At 43.6% G+C, this 18546-nt stretch overlaps 1 protein-coding gene across 2 annotated transcripts; it reads left to right on the forward strand.

The window, feature by feature from the left end:
- Positions 1–387: 387 nt before the first annotated feature.
- Positions 388–14260, forward strand: LOC135547379 (serine/threonine-protein kinase SIK2-like). Of its 2 annotated transcripts, none has more exons than XM_064976359.1 (11): positions 388–658; positions 1286–1497; positions 1700–1816; positions 5605–5668; positions 5821–5982; positions 6429–6553; positions 7503–7626; positions 7816–8042; positions 9821–10514; positions 10638–10833; positions 10944–14260. In XM_064976359.1, exons 2-11 carry the CDS (start codon positions 1345–1347, stop codon positions 11500–11502), a joined length of 2421 nt encoding a protein of 806 aa, XP_064832431.1. In that variant the 5' UTR covers positions 388–658; positions 1286–1344; the 3' UTR covers positions 11503–14260. The 2 variants fall into 2 exon arrangements, with proteins under 2 accessions (XP_064832431.1, XP_064832432.1); XM_064976360.1 differs by having other exon boundaries at positions 1328–1497.
- Positions 14261–18546: the final 4286 nt, after the last annotated feature.

Genomic DNA, 18546 nt, shown 5'->3' on the forward strand with positions numbered 1-18546 from the left:
CAACAAAAAGGTTCAGAACCATATTTGGTTTAACTTTTTCCGTGGAAGTAAGGAGAGGAAAGGCAACTTGAAAGTCGAGGGAGCGAACATAAACGCCGTGATGAGCGAGTGCCAACTCAAGTTCTGCTTTACATCAGCAGCTTGGGAGGAAACATCACGTGGTGACACATCTCCGGGACTGACGTCACCGTCCTCGTCTCGAAGCAACCTCTCCATCCGCACCGCGTCACCGCGCGCCAAGCCGCACGGTTGCCCAGCAACTTCAGTTTTGCGCTCGCGCCCGGCCTCGCGCCCCACTCGATGTTCTGACGCGGTGGGACGTCATTGAAATGTTGTCAATTTGTTATGGGAGGAGGAGTTTCCCCTTGAACATTGTGGATGTCCGCATTCCATAGGAGCTCACATGCAGACGGAGCAGGGCAGTGTAAGAGCCGATTATATGACCTGCCAAGTCACCCTGTAAATAGTTCTTACTGGCACACTGTGCTGTACATTTCTGTACATATTTCGTTAAAAGAAAGACAATTAAAAAGTTATATGCTGTTTTATTATACTTCTCTCGTATTTTTTTATCGTAATATCCTTATGGAATGACTTGTACCTGCCTATGACAACCGATTGAAATGTGAGAGGTGTAACGTTACCGACATCCAAAACGGTAAGACACTTCTATTATGATTGTTTGGAAAAAAACTGGCTGACAGTTCATTGTAGTTTTATAATGGAAATGTATAATGATCGTTTTTTTGAATCGTTTTTTTTTGTCTCAGATTTAGGCAGCCTATATGCGCCTAGCTGCCATTGAACTTTTAATTTAACACATAACAATTGTTTGTTGTGTTATAAAGGCCTACATGTCTATTATCCATTGACTTCTCACATTTGGGCATGTTTATAGCTTGAATCCGGCGCTTATCAAATATAATGAATAAGCTATATGTTTACTTCAGTAGGATAATTCAATTTAGTGCAAGATTGTACAGATGTGAAGGGATGTGGTCTATATTTAATACTTTTCTGCGTCATCATGGTGCAATGCAAAGGTTAATTCAGAATCTTAATTGTTGATGAGCACGAATAGGCTACGCCTAGCTAAATGTGTAGCCTAATGATTAGGACTATAATTATAACGTTATTATCATTCGTTATAATAATACACTGATAATGTAATGCATTTGATAACACACTAATAATAGGCCTACAATAATAAAAACAAATATAATAATGTCATGACGCATAGGCTTATGTGTATTTGATATTTACCATTTTGTATTTTGCGTCGCAGATAGCCAACTACACACAATTTGAATCCTATCCTTTGGAATAGTTAATCAGTGTGGCATCATGGTAATCGTAACGGAGAGAAGCCCGGGCTCCCAGCCCAACCACACTCATGGAAGGCCTCTACAGGTCGGCTTCTACGAGATCATCCGCACACTGGGGAAAGGAAACTTCGCTGTGGTCAAACTGGCAAGGCACAAAGTCACCAAAACACAGGTCAGCATCCCTGCTCTTTCATTTACAATGCTTTCATGTCATATTTTATTCCTTTCAAAATCACACAGGCAGAACTCATTTTTTAATTTTTTTAATTGATAGAATCATTTCAGTCTCTCATATTGCATTTGTCCTAGATATAGTAGACCTACATACCCGCATGTTTACAGTTTGCTTTTTTTGGTTGGTTGTCCACTGCCAGGTGGCCATAAAGATCATTGACAAGACCAGACTAAACCCATCCAACCTAGAGAAGATCTACAGAGAGGTCCAGATCATGAAGCTGCTGAACCACCCCCATATCATCAAACTCTACCAGGTGTGTGTGCTGTCTATTATAATATGGTTACATTGTTATTGGATGTGTGTGTGTGTGTGTGTGTGTGTGTGTGTGTGTGTGTGTGTGTGTGTGTGTGTGTGTGTGTGTGTGTGTGTGTGTGTGTGTGTGTGTGTGTGTGTTCTTTTGGGTGTGTGTGTGTGTGTGTGTTCTTTTGGGTGTGTTGAATGACACTGTATCCTGCATGGATACAGCTGAGTGACTGGTCCATGTGTTTGGCTACGTGTCCACAGAGAGGGACACAGGCTGAGCGGGTGCTGAGGACAAACACAGGCAGAATAAGCAAGAGAGGTAGAGGGAGTAGGGATGGAGGTGTGCTGGCAAGGAAGAGAGGGATGGAATTGTGGGATTAGATGGAGAGAACGTAAGGACTCAGTGTGTGTTATGATACATCAGTGTTTGTGGTATATCATCTTGGATATCACAGCGCTGCAGCTGTACTATTGTCATGGAGTGTGTGTGTCTTCATCTTAAAGCTAGCTGCTGACTCCTAGGACATGTTGCTGTGAAACATAAGTACACATATTAATTAAATCCTTTTTGACCTCTCTTTCTCTTTGGCGAGATGATGACAGAGGGAAGGAAAGAAAATTGCTTGGATGAGTCAGTCTCTGTAGGTCTGAGTGTCAAGCTCAATTAGCGTCTATGGTAGTCAAGTGCAATGTTTCTGTTCCTCTCGTAAAGGTGGCCCCGCCAAGCACTACTGCTGCTCGGCCCCTAATGACGCTACCCCAAGTCCACTTTTTCCCTCAGCGGGCCTGACACTTTTGTGCAGATGCCCTTACACACACACACAAAGTACACACAAAGTACACACAAAGTACACACAAAGTACACACACAGCACCCAATGAGACCCCACTCGCACGCCTTGAGTGAGACAGGAAAGCCTGAGTCAGGCAAGTCATATGTTTTCCAGAGGACGATTCCTCAGTTAATCTCTATGTCAGATGAGCCACTGTGAGCAGATTAATACAGAGGGATAGTCCCCCTAAAGAGACACAGATCTCTATCTCTCTCTCTCTATATATATATATCTATATATATATCTCTATCTATCTATCTCTGTATATATATATATATATATATTTATATATATATTTATCTCTCTCTATATATATATATTTATCTATATCTATCTTCATATATATATATATATATTTCTATATATATCTCTACATCTATCTATCTCTGTATATATATATATATATAATCTATATATCTCTATATATATCTATATCTCTCTCTCTCTCTCTACATCTATATATATATATATATATATATATATATATATATATATATATATATAAATAATCTCTATATAAACAGTATATATCTCGCTCTCTCTCTCTCTCTGTAGATCTCTCTCTCTCTCTCATTTCAATTTAAGGGGCTTTATGTGCATGGGAAACATATGTTTACATTACCAAAGCAAGTGAAATAAACACAAGTCTCTCTCTCACTCTCTCCCTCTCTCTGTTGCTCCCTCTCTCTCTGGGAAACAGTGAGGTTTGAGCATGTCAGGTGCTAGCTGTTTGATGAAGGTTAGAGCAGGTTTCTATGACCCGAGGGAAACCCTTTTCTCTTTCACACCCCATCATCTGCCCACTGAGGGGGAGGTGTAGTGCAGTGAAGGCGATCGTGTGATCCAGAGGTCACATCCTCTCCTTATCATCCTCCTCTTCCAATAACCGAAAACAGAACAGTGAATTACGAGCAGTCTGTACCGTATGACTAGTCGAGGAGAGAAAGTAGCTAGAAGAGGAGAGGGGGAAAGCCTCACGAATAACACCAAAGTGTTGATCCTTGACCTTTAAATAAGCTGCAGTTTCCATCTTGTGTGAACAAAATGTCCCTTTTTTCTGCATTTCTGGAGATCATCACAGCCTCTTTCTTTCTCTCTCTCTCTCTCTCTCTCTCTCTCTCTCTCTCTCTCTCTCTCTCTCTTTCTCTTTCTCTCTCTCTCTCTCTCTCTCTCTCTCTCTCTCTCTCTCTCTCTCTCTCTCTCATTCACACACTCCCCCACACACCACTCTTCAGGGGCCAGTATGAGGGCCCTTAACGTGCTAGACTTCTTCTCTGGAAGCCTGTATGACATCAGCAGCACCTCTAGGTGAGAGGGACACAGGGTGGTTATCATCTCTCTCAGATAAAGACTATAAATGACTCCCTGTATGGGAGCCTCTGTGCCGCCATAAAAATGACTGCTGCCCAACACCTCGCTGTCTCTCACAGAGTTAGAAAAGTGAAAGAGAAACTGGGTTGGAAATGAAATGAGGCTATAAAATGTGTGACATAGCTTTAGGTGTTGGTTTATTGAGTCCTGGCAGTGATGAATATCAGTCTTTTCTTCAGAAGTGGTAGTGACACAACACTTCCACAATGTTTGGTCCCCGAGGGCTCTCCTGGCCCTGGGAAGTTTCCGGGAGTTCCAGGAAGGTGCTGGGACATTGTGTCTTTCCTTCTTTTTCTTTTTGTATTTGCGGTGGTGATGGGTTCTCGGTACACAAGCTCGTCCTTTGTGTCTGAACATTTCTCTTCCTTTCCCAGAAGGAAAGAGATTTGGTTTCTGTTGAAAACTGATGACAGACAACACAGTATTAGTGGGAATACTGGTCAGTATGCTCTTGATGGTGCAGCTGTAGATCCTCAAAAGGTTCTACAGCTCCACTATCGAGAGCATCCTGACCGGTTGCATCGCCTGGTATGGCAACTACTTGTTATCTGACCGTAAGGCGCTACAGAGGGTAGTGCGAACGGCCCAGTACATCACTGGGGCCAAACTTCCTGCCATCCAGGACCTATATAATAGGCGGTGTCAGAGGAAAGCCCATACGGCAAGCAATACCGGAGCGCCAAGTCTAGGACCAAAAGGCTTCTCAACAGCTTCTCCCACCAAGCCATTATACTGCTGAAAACATAAAAATCGCCACCGGATTATTTACATGAACACCCCCCTCTTCTACACTGTTGCTACTCGCTGTTTGTTTGTTACCTTTACATAGTCACTTCTCCCTCACTTACATGTAGAGATTACCTCAACTAGCCTGTACCTGCACACTGACTCGGTACCGGTGCCCCCTGTATATAGCCTTGTTATTGTTATTCTTATTGTGTTACTTTTTATAACTACTTTTTATTTGAGTCTACTTGGTAAATATGTTCTTCTTCTTGAACTGCACTGTTTGTTAAGGGCTTGTAAAGCATTTCATGGCAAAGTCTACTTTTGTTGTATTCAGCAAATGTGGCAAATAAAGTTTGATTTGATTTGAATACTGGTTTGAACTATTTCTGTGTTCATATCCTATAAACAAAGAACATGCAGGAAGTGCCTGTCAGCTCTGTTATGCAACAGTGCATATCATGGAAAGTCAGCGTGCCGTGTGTGTGTGTGTGTGTGTGTGTGTGTGTGTGTGTGTGTGTGTGTGTGTGTGTGTGTGTGTGTGTGTGTGTGTGTGTGTGTGTGTGTGTCTGTGTGTGTGTGTGTGTGTGTCTGTGTGTGTGTGTGTGTGTGTGTGTGTGTGTGTGTGTGTGTGTGTGTGTGTGTGTGTGTGTGTGTGTGTGTGTGTGTGTGTGAGAATGAGAGGAAGTGTGGTCAGGGGAAAGATAAGGTGTCCAGAAAACATCCCCAGGGCCCAGTCCTGCCTCTGCTAAAACACTTACAGCAGCCTTTACAGTGGAAAGACCTCTTTCCTCACGTTATCACTGCAATTGTGTGTAGCCTACTTCTTGCTAACCTCTTTCCATTGTTTCTCTTTGTATTCCTCTTAGGTTATGGAGACTAAAGATATGCTGTATATTGTGACAGAATATGCCAAAAATGGAGAGATGTTCGGTGAGGATTAAATTCATTATCCCCTTTGTTGTAAACTGTGTTGGGCTGTTTCATTTGACATAAAAAAGGGGTCAAATAGATATCAAGGTCCTCTCTTACCCAGTATTTACAGTCCTTATTTAGTTCTCTGAATCTAAACTCTTTTCCTCTAGACTACTTGACCTCAAACGGGCGCATGAGCGAGGATGAGGCACGGAAGAAGTTCTGGCAGATCCTGATGGCGGTGGACTACTGCCACAGGCACCACATCGTTCACCGTGACCTCAAGACTGAGAACCTGCTGCTGGACACCAATATGAACATCAAACTGGCCGGTGAGTCTGTGTGGGAGATAACAGATAGCAGACTACCCTCTGTCCTTGATGGTTCCCTACTGATATCCAGACTGCTAACTGTCTCTACTAAAGAGAAGCCATGCATCACTGGGTCAGTGCTAATGAAGTGTCAACTGCCAATAATTAGAGGGTTCTTCATGGTAAAATAGTAGAATAAGAGCAGGGCTGATCTGATGCCACAAAGAACAAGTGTGACAGTCTGTCGTCAAAACACACACACACACACACACACACACACACACACACACACACACACACACACACACACTAACACACACTAACACACTAACACACTAACACACACACACTAACACACACACACTAACACACACACACACACACATACACACACACTAACACACACATGCGCACGCACACAGCAACACAAATAATAATTTGTCGATCCCTCTCTCCTTCCCATTCAGACTTTGGATTTGGAAACTTCTACAACTCAGGCGAGCCCCTGTCTACGTGGTGCGGCAGCCCCCCCTATGCAGCACCCGAGGTGTTTGAGGGGAAGGAGTACGAAGGGCCACAGTTGGATATCTGGGTAAAGGCTCACAGGGAAACCGCACACAACATGGCTACCCATGTTTTGAACGCAGGTTGGCATTTATTGTCATGAATCTTGCCTTGGAGACAGCTCTGCAGAGTGGTCACTAGCTGGCACAGCCACAGAGTCATAAGATCTGATTTTAAACCTAACATGTTGACCACACCGACGCGTTGCGTGTGCGAGCTTTGCAAAATAAATGTAGACATACATGTTATTCAGTCATTTCAACTGCTCGCGCCCATCAATGAGGTTCTGTTTGCCAACCGCCATATAAAGTCCACAGGAGAAGGAGGAGAGTTTACTAGACAGTAAGTAGGTTTCCCCTTTTATCTGTGGATGAATTGTCAGAGTAGAGAACACACGATTTTGTGTGACTTAAAATGGGTAAAAATTCTACAAATATCAAAAAAAAAAAAAGGACCTTGTGTATTTCAGGTACAATAAGAACCTAATGTTTATTTCCCAGGACAAATGAGCTAGCTATAGCAAGCTAGCTAGCTAAATGTCCATGAATGTTTCATGTGTTTCGACCTGCTTCAGAGTACGTTTTCATATTTCAACCTGCGTGTCCTGATTGCATCTGGTGTGGATGGACAAAATCAACATGCGTGTGATGGTGGACTCACCCGCGTGCCCGGTCTAGTCAGCATGTAACCCTAACCTTAACCACACTGCTAATCCTAATTCCCTAATCCTAACCCTAATCATAAATAAAGACCAAAAAGCTCTTTTTAGTTTTCATACATGTTTTATGGTTTTGCCAATTCTGACTTTGCAGCTGGCCTATCTAGCAGAAATCGCTCAGTTCTGCCACCAGGGCAAGATTCATGACAATTAACAAAGCGTTTGCAACCAAGTTCTACTCTTTTCATGTAAAATGAATGAACACAGAAGTAATGGGAGAGACCATTTGTTGACGTTCTCCTGGTCTATCTCTCTACAGAGTCTGGGTGTGGTTCTGTACGTTCTCGTGTGCGGATCCCTTCCGTTCGACGGGCCCAGTCTTCCCGCCCTCAGACAGAGAGTCACAGAGGGGCGCTTCAGAATCCCCTTCTACATGTCGCAAGGTATGCATCACCATGGCAACAACACAGTGACACATTTCTTAGTGTAATTGGGATTGATAAATTGGCTGATGATGGCTGGTTTATATTAAATTAAAGCACATGCTCTAGCATCGGAGAATGACCTTGCTTTCCCTTCTACCTCCCTCCTTCCATCCTCCCTCTCTCTCCCTCCCACTCTTATCCCCCCAGACTGTGAGAACCTGATCCGTAAGATGTTGGTGGTGGACCCAACCAAGAGGATCAGCGTGGCCCAGATCAAGCAGCACCGCTGGATGCTGGCTGACCCCACAGCCCCTAACCAGACCCTCAGTATGGCACTGCCCCTCACAGACTACAACTCCAACCTGGGGGACTACAGCGAGCCCGTCCTGGGCATCATGCAAAGCCTGGGCATCGACCGCCAGAGGACCATCGAGGTGAGTGGCAGATTGGTTGATGTGTTAATTGGCTAATTGGTTGATTGGTGTTATTGTCATGGAAGGAGGATTAGAGGAGGGTAAGGAGTGAGGGGAGCTGTGTTGTTATATAGATTACAGGTTATAGGTTATATCGTCGTTTATACAGAATATCACTAGTGTCCTAGAAATACAGTATTTGAAGTACACTGTATAGACAGCTAATGGGGTTGGGTACTGGGTTGAAAGTGGTGGGGCTGTGAGACAGTTAGTAATGTCTGGCAGTAGAGTAGGTGGTATGTTATGCTGCCTCCCAGGCAGGCACCACAGTCAAACCCACCCTGGATCCCTGTACGCCTGGTGGGCTTACTACTCGTTTTGTGAATTAGGGGGATAACTGACATCGGCTTTTAGAGGCTGACACTGAGCTGAGGAGACGAGCTCCAACAGCAGTCTCTCAGTAGATCAGACTGAGTGAGTGCAGAGTGATGGGCGCAGAGCGTGTGTGTTTCCTGTCTGACAGAAATAGAGAGTGAGAGAAACAGTCCTTTATTATGACACCCTTTGAACCAAAATGGCTGACTAACATGTCCTGAGCTGTGTTGGAATATTCATACTAGCCACACTAACCGTAGTATTTGTGACGTAAATTAAGTATATATTATGCATATTGGTCATAGTATGGATAGAGTTAGTATTCCAAACGTTCTCGGATGTCATACTACATTCGCCAAAATATGAAGTATACGAGCAGTGGACACTATTTCCGTGCTTTTAGGGCCCATAATGCAATTCTTCAGAAATTGGTTTTCAGATTTTAAGAAAATGTCGGATAATATGCAGCCGGAGTCCAACGAGAGCGGATACAAATTCATTGCTTTAACTAATTATGACAAATGTTAAGAAACCTTACATGTTATGTTGGCTGACAATTTCTTAGCTACGCTATCCTTGGGAACTGCATAGCATATCATTACAGCAGAATGTACCGGTATGTTAGCTAGCTAGCTAACGTTTTTTGGCTACTAATACATTGAACTTGCCAGTATATTAACTATATGCTATTTATCTAACTACCCAACGTTTATTAACTTGATTATTTCCGTTATTCTTAGTGGTATAGTCGTTGTGCGTTCTTAATGCACATTCAGGTGCATTCGTAAATTCTCTCTGGATATCTACTCTGATTTCACTCTCCTCTGAATGTACCTGTGCTAGAGCGCAGAATAACTGATGAATTTATGAACAGTCAACACCTGTTGAATATGGCCGGTGTCAGTAAACATCGGTAAATAAACGGAATTAAATTGTTGCCAGCAGCACAGTAACAGTCACCAACACTCTGGATAACATGAAAACATCCCAACCAGCTCTGCTAGGGAGAGTAAAATGGTCAGAGTGAGGTGTTCTCTCATTTGTGTCTGGAAGTAGCTAGCAAGTTAGTATCAACCCTACTCCTCAGCCAGAGCGTCCAGTGAAACTGCCTGGCATTTACAAATGAACAATCAGACAACGCTCTGAGTGCACTCTGGTACTCCAAATTGAATTTAATAACACCCGAAGTCGTAAAATGTCTAGCTAGTAATTGTTATGCTCACAAGCCTGCAAGAGGTTGCATAGCAACATCATCAACTTCTGATAGACAGGCAAAGCGCTAGTAAGCTCAGAAAGAATAGCGTTAGTTTACAGTATACTAAAATGAACTAATAGTACATAGTATGTAGTATATACTCATTAAGTATGTAGTATACAGTATGTTAGTATGAGTATTCAAACACAGCTCTTGTCTTTTCCCCCAGTCTCTGCTGAGCAGCAGCTACAACCACTTCTCAGCCATCTACTATCTGTTGTTGGAGAGGGACAGGGAGCACCGGGCCTTGCAGCTCAGTCGCCAGTGTGGACCCTGGACCCAGAAACCCAGGGACACCTCCGACTCCGGTACCCCAGAGGTCATCATGGAGGACAGCTTCAGAACTTCGGCCTACCCCATTCAGTGCAAGACCACCCCTCCCATGCAACCGGAGATGGAATATGACCACGGTGCATTGTTCCAACGTGTGGCGTTCCCAGGGGAAGCCAGTCTGAACCGACTGCTGTGTAACCGCTCCATCTCCCCCAACAGCCTGCTGGAGACCAGCATCAGTGAGGAGGTTACACACACCTGCTCACCCCTCGTCCTGCCCACCACCACCTCCCGGCGACACACCCTGGCCGAGGTCTCCCCTCACTTCTACCAGTGCAACCCCCCCTGCATCGTGGTCAGCCTCTCCGATGGTGCATCGTCTGACAGCTGTTTGAAGTCCTTGTCCACCCCCAACCCTGCCCTGCGCCCTCCTGTGGGGGGGCTGTCAGCCATGCCAGCCTCTGGGACTGGCCCCAGGGCGCTGATCTCTGCCGGTACCCAGCTGGCCCTCTCCTCTCATCTCCTCCCCCAGGCCCAAGCTTCCAGCTTCCAGGAGGGCCGCAGAGCCTCTGACACCTCCCTAACACAAGGTATGGGGGATGTTAGTTTATAACCATTACATACAGTATGTATCATTCACATCATCATCACTACAAGGAAATGTATCAGGCCCAACAGAATTTAACCCATCCCCTCTCTGTGCGCCTCCCCAGGTCTGAAAGCCTTCCGCCAACAGCTGAGGAAGAACACTCGCACTAAGGGTCTTCTGGGTCTGAATAAGATCAATGGTCTGGCAAGGCAGATCTGCCCTCTGACCTCCGACCACAGTAGCCGTGGCAGCCGGGGATCAATAGGTCCCACCATCAATGAGCACCGCAGCATGCTAGAGGAAGTTCTGCAACAGCAAAGGTAAGATGGAGACACACACAGAGACACACACACCTGCACATAAACATAATCACAACCACATAGTCACAGTAAGTGAAATTCTAACCCCTCCTCTCCGTCTCTATTTACAGAATGCTCCAGATCCAGCACCAGCCCCAGGCTCCTCAGTCAGCATCTACCCAGAACCCTCTGCTCTTCCTGTCCCAGCAGCAGCCCCCCTCCCCCACATCCGTTTACGCCACCTCAACCCTGTTTGACACCTCCGCCTCCTCCCTCCCCCAGGGGGAACATCAACACCCCCTTTCCCCACACCAGAGTCTCCTGTCTCTCCAGCACGCCTTCTGGCAGCAGCCTTTGGAGTCATCTTCCTCCTCTTATGGCTCCTCTTCCTCCTGCTCCTCATTATCATCCTCCTACTGCGCCTCATCTACCTTCCTCTCCCCTGTGGCCTCCGCTGCTTACCTCCTCGAGGCTCGCCTTCACATCAGCCAGCAACCCAGCCTCCATCCCCAGACCAACCTACACTACCAACCCCAGGCCCAGGCCCAGAGCCAGGCCTTCACCCAGGACCCCTTACCCCTTGTGGCCAGGCAGGGGATGTGGAGCCTGGATTCAGCCTCCGGAAAAGAGTCAGAGATGCAGGAGCTGAGCCTGGGTGGGCAACTGAGCAGCTGTGTGATGGTGAAGTAATGGAAAGAAAGAAAGGAGAAACAGGAAACAACAAATTCCTACTAGACCAGAGTACTTGTTCTGTATGGCAACCAGAGTAAAAATTTCATGGTGATGTCATCACTGATGGACAGGAAGGGTGAGCACGTTTTGACAGTGGGAACAGAACTTTGAGCTGTGGAGTTGCTCACAGATCATCAGATGATGAGAAGATGATAGGACGACAGAACAAATTGTCCTAAGTGTGAAAAGAGAACTATTGGGGAGAGCTAAATGAGAAACTGAGCATAGAATGGACAGATAAAGAAAGAAATGATGAAAGTGACAAATCTAAATTCTGTTGAACAACATACAAACACTCACATCTAGGTGTGTGTATGTGTGTGATCACATAAGCTGACAATTAAGCAATAACAAAACTCTGGAGAGGTGACTCTTGAGTTCTTGTCGGATCCCCAGAGAAGCAATAAAGGTCTGGGACCACCTCAACGCAACACTGTACCTGTCCTTTCTCCCTAATAGGGACCCCGACTCACCCATCTCCTTTTCTGGAGGGGTGTGTGAAGGACTCATCTTGAAAAGACAATGAGGAGTGGTATCAATGACCCAGATGAGGTAATGTAAGAACTATTTCAACAGTTGTTTCAGTTTTGTTTGTTTGTTTGAAAACAGGAGGATCTAGTCTTCCTGATTTTGGTTTTTGTTGCTTTTTCAGTTTTGTATAGAGACTTTTATTACATGTCATTGTTTTTTACTTTATTTTTGTTTTTACTTCATTTGCCTTTTGGAGAAGATATTACTTTGTGGCAATCCTACAAGCGTGCAGCATCAGAACAATTTTCATCTTCAAACTTTCTTTGAACACAATGCTACAGTGATTTGACAAACTGCGAGTTGTTTGTGCAAGATTCTAGCTGAGCTAATGCTGCTTTTACCTCAGAAGAAGATAAAAACCTGGTATATCTTGATCAGCCAAAACTGAATAAAAAATATACTTGCTGAGTGTCTAAAGCACAATAGGTATTGCTATTAGCAAGCCGTGTGTGTGTCTGTGTGTATGCGTGTGCCTGTGTGTGTGTGCGCGTGCCATACAAAAAGGTTTGATTTAAATTTATAATTTATATTTATATATGGTTACTTTCTAACCATATTGTCTCTATTGTTACATCCTTTTGGTGAGGAATCCTCAATCATGCTATTCTGCTGTTTTATCAGTACCTTCTCAGGTAACCAAGTCCCAAAAATGTGGAAACATTGTCTAAACTTAAGATCCTGAAGCCCTACAGTATGAGCATGATGTCGTCCCCTATCAGAGGAAAACAAGGCTTTAACCACTTTACTTTCCACTTGATGTATAGGCTGTGTGTAGGCTATATGCTGTACTGCTTTCACATAGCCAGAACAAAGACTTTGGGACTATAATGCAATATTTCACATTGAAATGCACAGGAAATGAGAAATGAAGAGCTGACAGGATTGTACATTACCTGCCCGCTGGCATTTATTCGATTTCCTTGTTTTTATTAGTACATTGTTTCATGTGTTTATGATTGTAAGAGGTTTTACAACCTTTGGAGGGCGCTAGCTGAGTAGATCAGGAACCTGAACGCTTCTGTTTTTTTGAACATGAACATAGATATGAATAGATGTAAAAGAAAGGACCCAAACCATTTCATAGTGCTTTTCCTCTTGACGTCACAGTTGCCTCTGCCATTTTACAATGGCAGAACTAGAGATAAGCCAAAGAGAGAGCAGAGTAAGAGAAAGAAGTACTGCTTACTTTCCAGCAACTCAAAATGCTAGCTAGCTAGTGCTTTCATGGTGTACTCTGTGTGGCTCCTGCTATGAGCAAGCTGCTTCTGCCACAAGATGCGAATGTGTTGAAAATTCCCCTAGCAGTTGGGTTCCAGGACCATGACTGTATTTGTTTTTGTATTTTCTAAGAAAATAAGAAAAGAAATGGAAAACAATTTGTAGCACTACAATTTTTTTTGCTGCAATGTGAGTTTTTCAATGGATTGGCCGTAGGTGGTAGAGGTCGCTAGCTAGAGGTTAATACAACGCACTTGGGTGTATGTGTTAGGCCTATTTATTTTTAGAGAATGTGTTTGAAACAACACCATTTACTTCAGCTGTTTACACCATGATAGCAGTGCACCTTTGTTATTTTGGTTAGTTTGACCATATCTGTGAAGTGGTCTTCTTTTGAACAACATGTTGAAGGGGAAAAGTGTTGGAAGCCTGAAGCTTAAAAGTGGTTTGATTGATTTCTCTCTGAAATAAGCAGTGTTAATATTTCTAAATTACATTATATTTTGCTTGATTACACTCACCAACAGTGCTTGTGCCTTCTTCAGAACAAACCCCTATTGATCAGAGTAACCCTCTTTTGTCCAATCAGCTCAAAGAGAAAACAGGTGGGCCCATAAGACCCAGATTTGCTACTTTTTCTGTATTGAAGAAAAAAATACTGCATTTCACTTTACAATGAATATATCTCATTTCTGAAATATGTTTAGTTTCTCCTGTTGGTTCAGAAAACTCTTCACAAACTTAGTTTGACCAAACTATTGAAAAACAAAAGAACCTTTTCGAAGCAAATCTGTAAGATGTCCTTTTTGTCAAATGTTGGATATGAAGAAATATGCGTTATGATTTTATGATTTTCCTGATTTTGTACTTGACTGTGTGTGTGTGTGTTTGTATGAATGTTATATGAAAACAAAGATTGTTTATTTGTGCGGCTAATTTATTTGATTAAAACATGAATAAACATGAATTCCAGTTGTTGGTCGTAATTCTGTGTAAATGTCTTAAGTCCTGTTTATACCTGTTTCTAATGTGCATGCTTTCTCTAATCTTGTCCAACAATCTGATTTTGCCCACATTTTTAGACAGTGTAGAAGATTAAAAGAAGCTTTGTGATCTGACTGTGATCAGATCTTCCTGACAGTCAGACACTTAGACGGACTCTTCACAGTGAAACCATTTAAATCATCATTATCCCGCCGTCTAAAACCACTGACGTGTGATATATAACAACCCAATTTGCCATTGACTAATGGCATCAATATATATCTTAAAATAAAATATTATTATTTTGAAACCATATCTGTCAAATAATTTGCATACAGGAAGGGACCAGGACATCTGGTCACAATGCAGATAAAGTGGACAGATAAGAAACGCATTTCACTACCATGTGTGGATGCAACAGCTACAATGTGGGCTCAATCAGAATGTGGATAAGATCAGGACAAAGGATGTATGTAAACAAGGCTTTAGTCATATGATAATACATGCTAATATATATTAATTAAAAGTAGGTTGACTAACAACCACTATAGTTGATGTTAAATCAAAACGGATGACATGGAAAGCTGAAGCTGAAAATATTCCCTTGAAAACTACTTCAACGTTTTTAACGCCATATTTAGAAGGCCAGACAAGGAATCACATTGTCCCCTTCCCCCTGGTGATGACGCACATTGATGATGCTCTTAGTTCGCTGTGATGACGCGATGACTGGGAAAAATCCACTGGGAAAAATCCACTGGGAAAAATCCACTGGGAAAAATCCACTGGGAAAAATTGATTTGAACGGTCATCCAGCTTGGAATTCCAACTCGGGAACTCAGGCCTCTTTCTAGAGCTCCGACTTTCCGTCCTGAAGATCACTGACGTCATTTCTTTCTCAGAGTTCCTGGTTGTTTTGAACGTGACATATTACCCATAAGGCAGCAGGCAGTGAGAGACGGCTGACATGGACCCATGTGTGAGAGGGATGGAGGCAACACGACAGTGGGCTAACCAACCATGATTCCATCTAATTAGATCAAACTTTTAAAATTGTTTAGCTTCAATAAAGCTTACAGAACTGTATGAGTTCCCTAAGCCTATGTAAATGCCACTGTTGGGATACATTATCTTTTTTTATTTAACTAGCCAAGTCAGTTAAGAACAAATTCTTATTTTCAATGACAGCCTAGGAACAGTGGGTTAACTACCTTGTTCAGGGGCAGAACCACAGATTTTTACCTTGTCAGTTCAGGGATTTGTTCTTGCAACCTTCCAGTTACTAGTCCAACATTCTAACCACTAGGCTACCTGCCACCCCACATTAAGGTGGCATACCTTATTATGCCTTATTATATATATATATATATATAGTATGTAATAAATACACTTAATATTATAGAAGAATGTGTCAAATGCAAAAATCATTAAGGAACATTTTAATTTGAAGTATGTAAACTTAACTCTCACGGGTGGCCAATAAGAATTAGCTGAAAGCCTTGCTCCTAATAAGACAAGCCTCCTGAAAATAGCCTAAGGATTACATTCATAAAGACCCAGCTGCAAGGTCAACCCAACCAATTAACCCATGTTTGGGGAATCCCAACAACCTAACTTGTTCTGTTAGTCACTCAACCCAGACAGACAACCAGAAGATTCTGCGGGAGGCCAGTGTAGGATGAAAGCATCCCTCCAAATCACACTGGTTAGAGAGTTGGGAGGAGAGCTATCAATGCTATGTTCCTCACTGAGCTCCCCTACAACCCAATGGGAAATATTGAGCATGTTCCCAATGTGTCTGGGTGTGTGCGTGTCTGTGTGTGTGTGATAGTAATGCTGTTTAATAGCGATCAGGCCACCCTACAAACACATCCATCACCATCCAGCCGCCTGCTGTGGACACGACCTTGTACTGACTAATGAGCTCGCAGTTGCACAGTGTCACAACACTGCACATTAATGTGCTGATTTATTGTGACGGTCTGTGTGTGTGTGTGTGCGTGCGTGCACAGTACGTGTTTTTAGTGCTCACTGCAGGGAGGGACACTGCAGGGAGGGACATGACTACTACAGAAACAGCTCTTCTGGTCCATAAACCACAAGACACAGTACTGATAGGAAGATAGACAGGGTGCCAGTTGCCATTTCCCTAATTTCCCCCTCCCCTCAAGTAGAAAGAGGATAAAACAATATTTTGAGAAGAGATGGCTGAGAATATGTGTGTCTGAGCCGCCTTGCCTCAGAGCCATACGAAACATGCTATATCTATTTCGGCGCACCTCCAAGACGTACAGTATGTGCTAATAGGCTAGGAGACAGAAACAAAAGCAGGGAAGTTGGTTGAGGAGGATGGGTGTATATCGCCACCATCTAGCAATCCCAAGGTTGTGTGTTCAAGTGACGTCTGTGACAAATGTAGAATTTTAGCTAACTCTTATTCTAACCTTAACCCAATTCACCTAACCTGCTCCGGGATGGAGAGAGACAGAAAGAGAGAGAGAGAGAGAGACAGGGACAGAGACAGAGAGAGAGACAGAGACAGAGAGAGATAGACAGACAGAGAGAGAGAGAGAGAGAGAGAGAGAGAGAGAGAGAGAGAGACAGAGACAGAGAGAGATAGACAGAGAGAGAGAGAGAGAGGAGGGAGAGAGAGAGAGGAGAGAGAGAGAGAGAGAGACAGAAAGAGAGAGAGAGAGAAATGGCCCAGTGGTTGTGCCTCAGAGGAAATGCCCAGCCTGATAGTTGGGACTCAGATGAACCTTGCAAAGCATTCTGGGATCTGGGACCTCAGGTCTACACTCTTAAGTGTAAAGAGCTCTTAGACAGACTTGTCTCTCCTTACCACCTTATCTCCTTACACACCACACAACACACACCACACACACACAGAATAAGTGAGATTTCTTGAGGTTCCAGACACAACCTGCCATAAAGGTTTCACAGTACTCTCAATAAGTAACTATGTTATCACCATGAAAGCACACAGAGGAATGTTATTTTCCAGTTTCCTTGTGTGAAAGCAGAAGAGAGGGGAGGAGGTGAAGACAGAGGATGAGATTAAGAGGTTAGCCGCTTCTCTGGTCAAATGACTCAAATGTTACAAAACACAATCTAAAGAGAGATACATGAATGATTCATACCAAGAACAAGAGACAAGAGAAAAGAGCCTGCATGCAGGCCAATATTTGTACATAGCCTCAGCCTGGTGCCGAGCTTTCTGCAGGATACACAATGGGAGTTCAACAAGGAGAGTTTACACGTACCCCGCAGTCAGATAAGCAGCCTTTAATGATTGAGTGTGTATGAGTTCACGGGCACATTTGCGTCATTGCTCAGAATCAAATTATCCGGCTGGGGTAGTGTGAATACCAGAGGATTTGTGGACGTTTTGGGTTAAGTGGAGGAAACAGGCTGAAAGAACATTCTGTTCAATTGACAAAACTGCAAACTACCAAAGGGACAAACACATAGAACAAACACCACACAATACAATGCAGCAATACAATACAGCACAACACAACAACATAATACACCATCCCCGAGCCTAAGAGAGAGCTATTGAAACAGTTTTTATTCTCCAGAAGTGTGCATTATGCTAGGGCTTCACCAACGCAAATATGTGCAAACTGAAACTCAGCGCAAGAGTTATGAGTTCAGTTTTGGAGACTTTTACATAACACCTTGGCGTGTTGTTTGTTCAGCATGGGGGAGTGACAGAGATAAGTAACTGCACTATGCAACCCTTTTTCACACATTCTCGTGCCACACCTACTGTAGGACAAGTGCATGCTGCATAGTTATCCACCTTACATTTGCACCAAAATAACCAGGCGACTCTTTACACTTTCAGATGCATTGTTGTGTCCATCGTTATATATGCTGATACTCTGAGGTGGTATGGTGCTGTATCCATGGTCATGCCAACCAGATCTTTGGCTTTGAACTCAACTTTGAACTGAACTGTCACAGTACACTTGAGAGAAAGAGAGACTGAGCGGTAGAGAGAAAGGGACTCTGAGAGAGCGAGTGCCACACACACACACCCCCTGGGTCAGCTGTGAGATGGATGACGCACATTGGGCTCTGTTAATATTGTAAAGGAGGCTCTGGAGTCTGTATGAGCATTCCATTACAGACCTCTCACACTGAGTTCACGAAGCAGCTGTGTGTTGAATTAGCACTCTCTCTACATACCATTATGTCCCTCTACCACTCTCTCTCATCTCTCTCTCTTTCTCTTTATCCTCTCTACCACTTCTTTTTTCTCTC

The sequence above is a fragment of the Oncorhynchus masou genome, chromosome 10 (genome assembly GCF_036934945.1).
Source record: "Oncorhynchus masou masou isolate Uvic2021 chromosome 10, UVic_Omas_1.1, whole genome shotgun sequence".
NCBI lineage: Eukaryota > Metazoa > Chordata > Actinopteri > Salmoniformes > Salmonidae > Oncorhynchus > Oncorhynchus masou.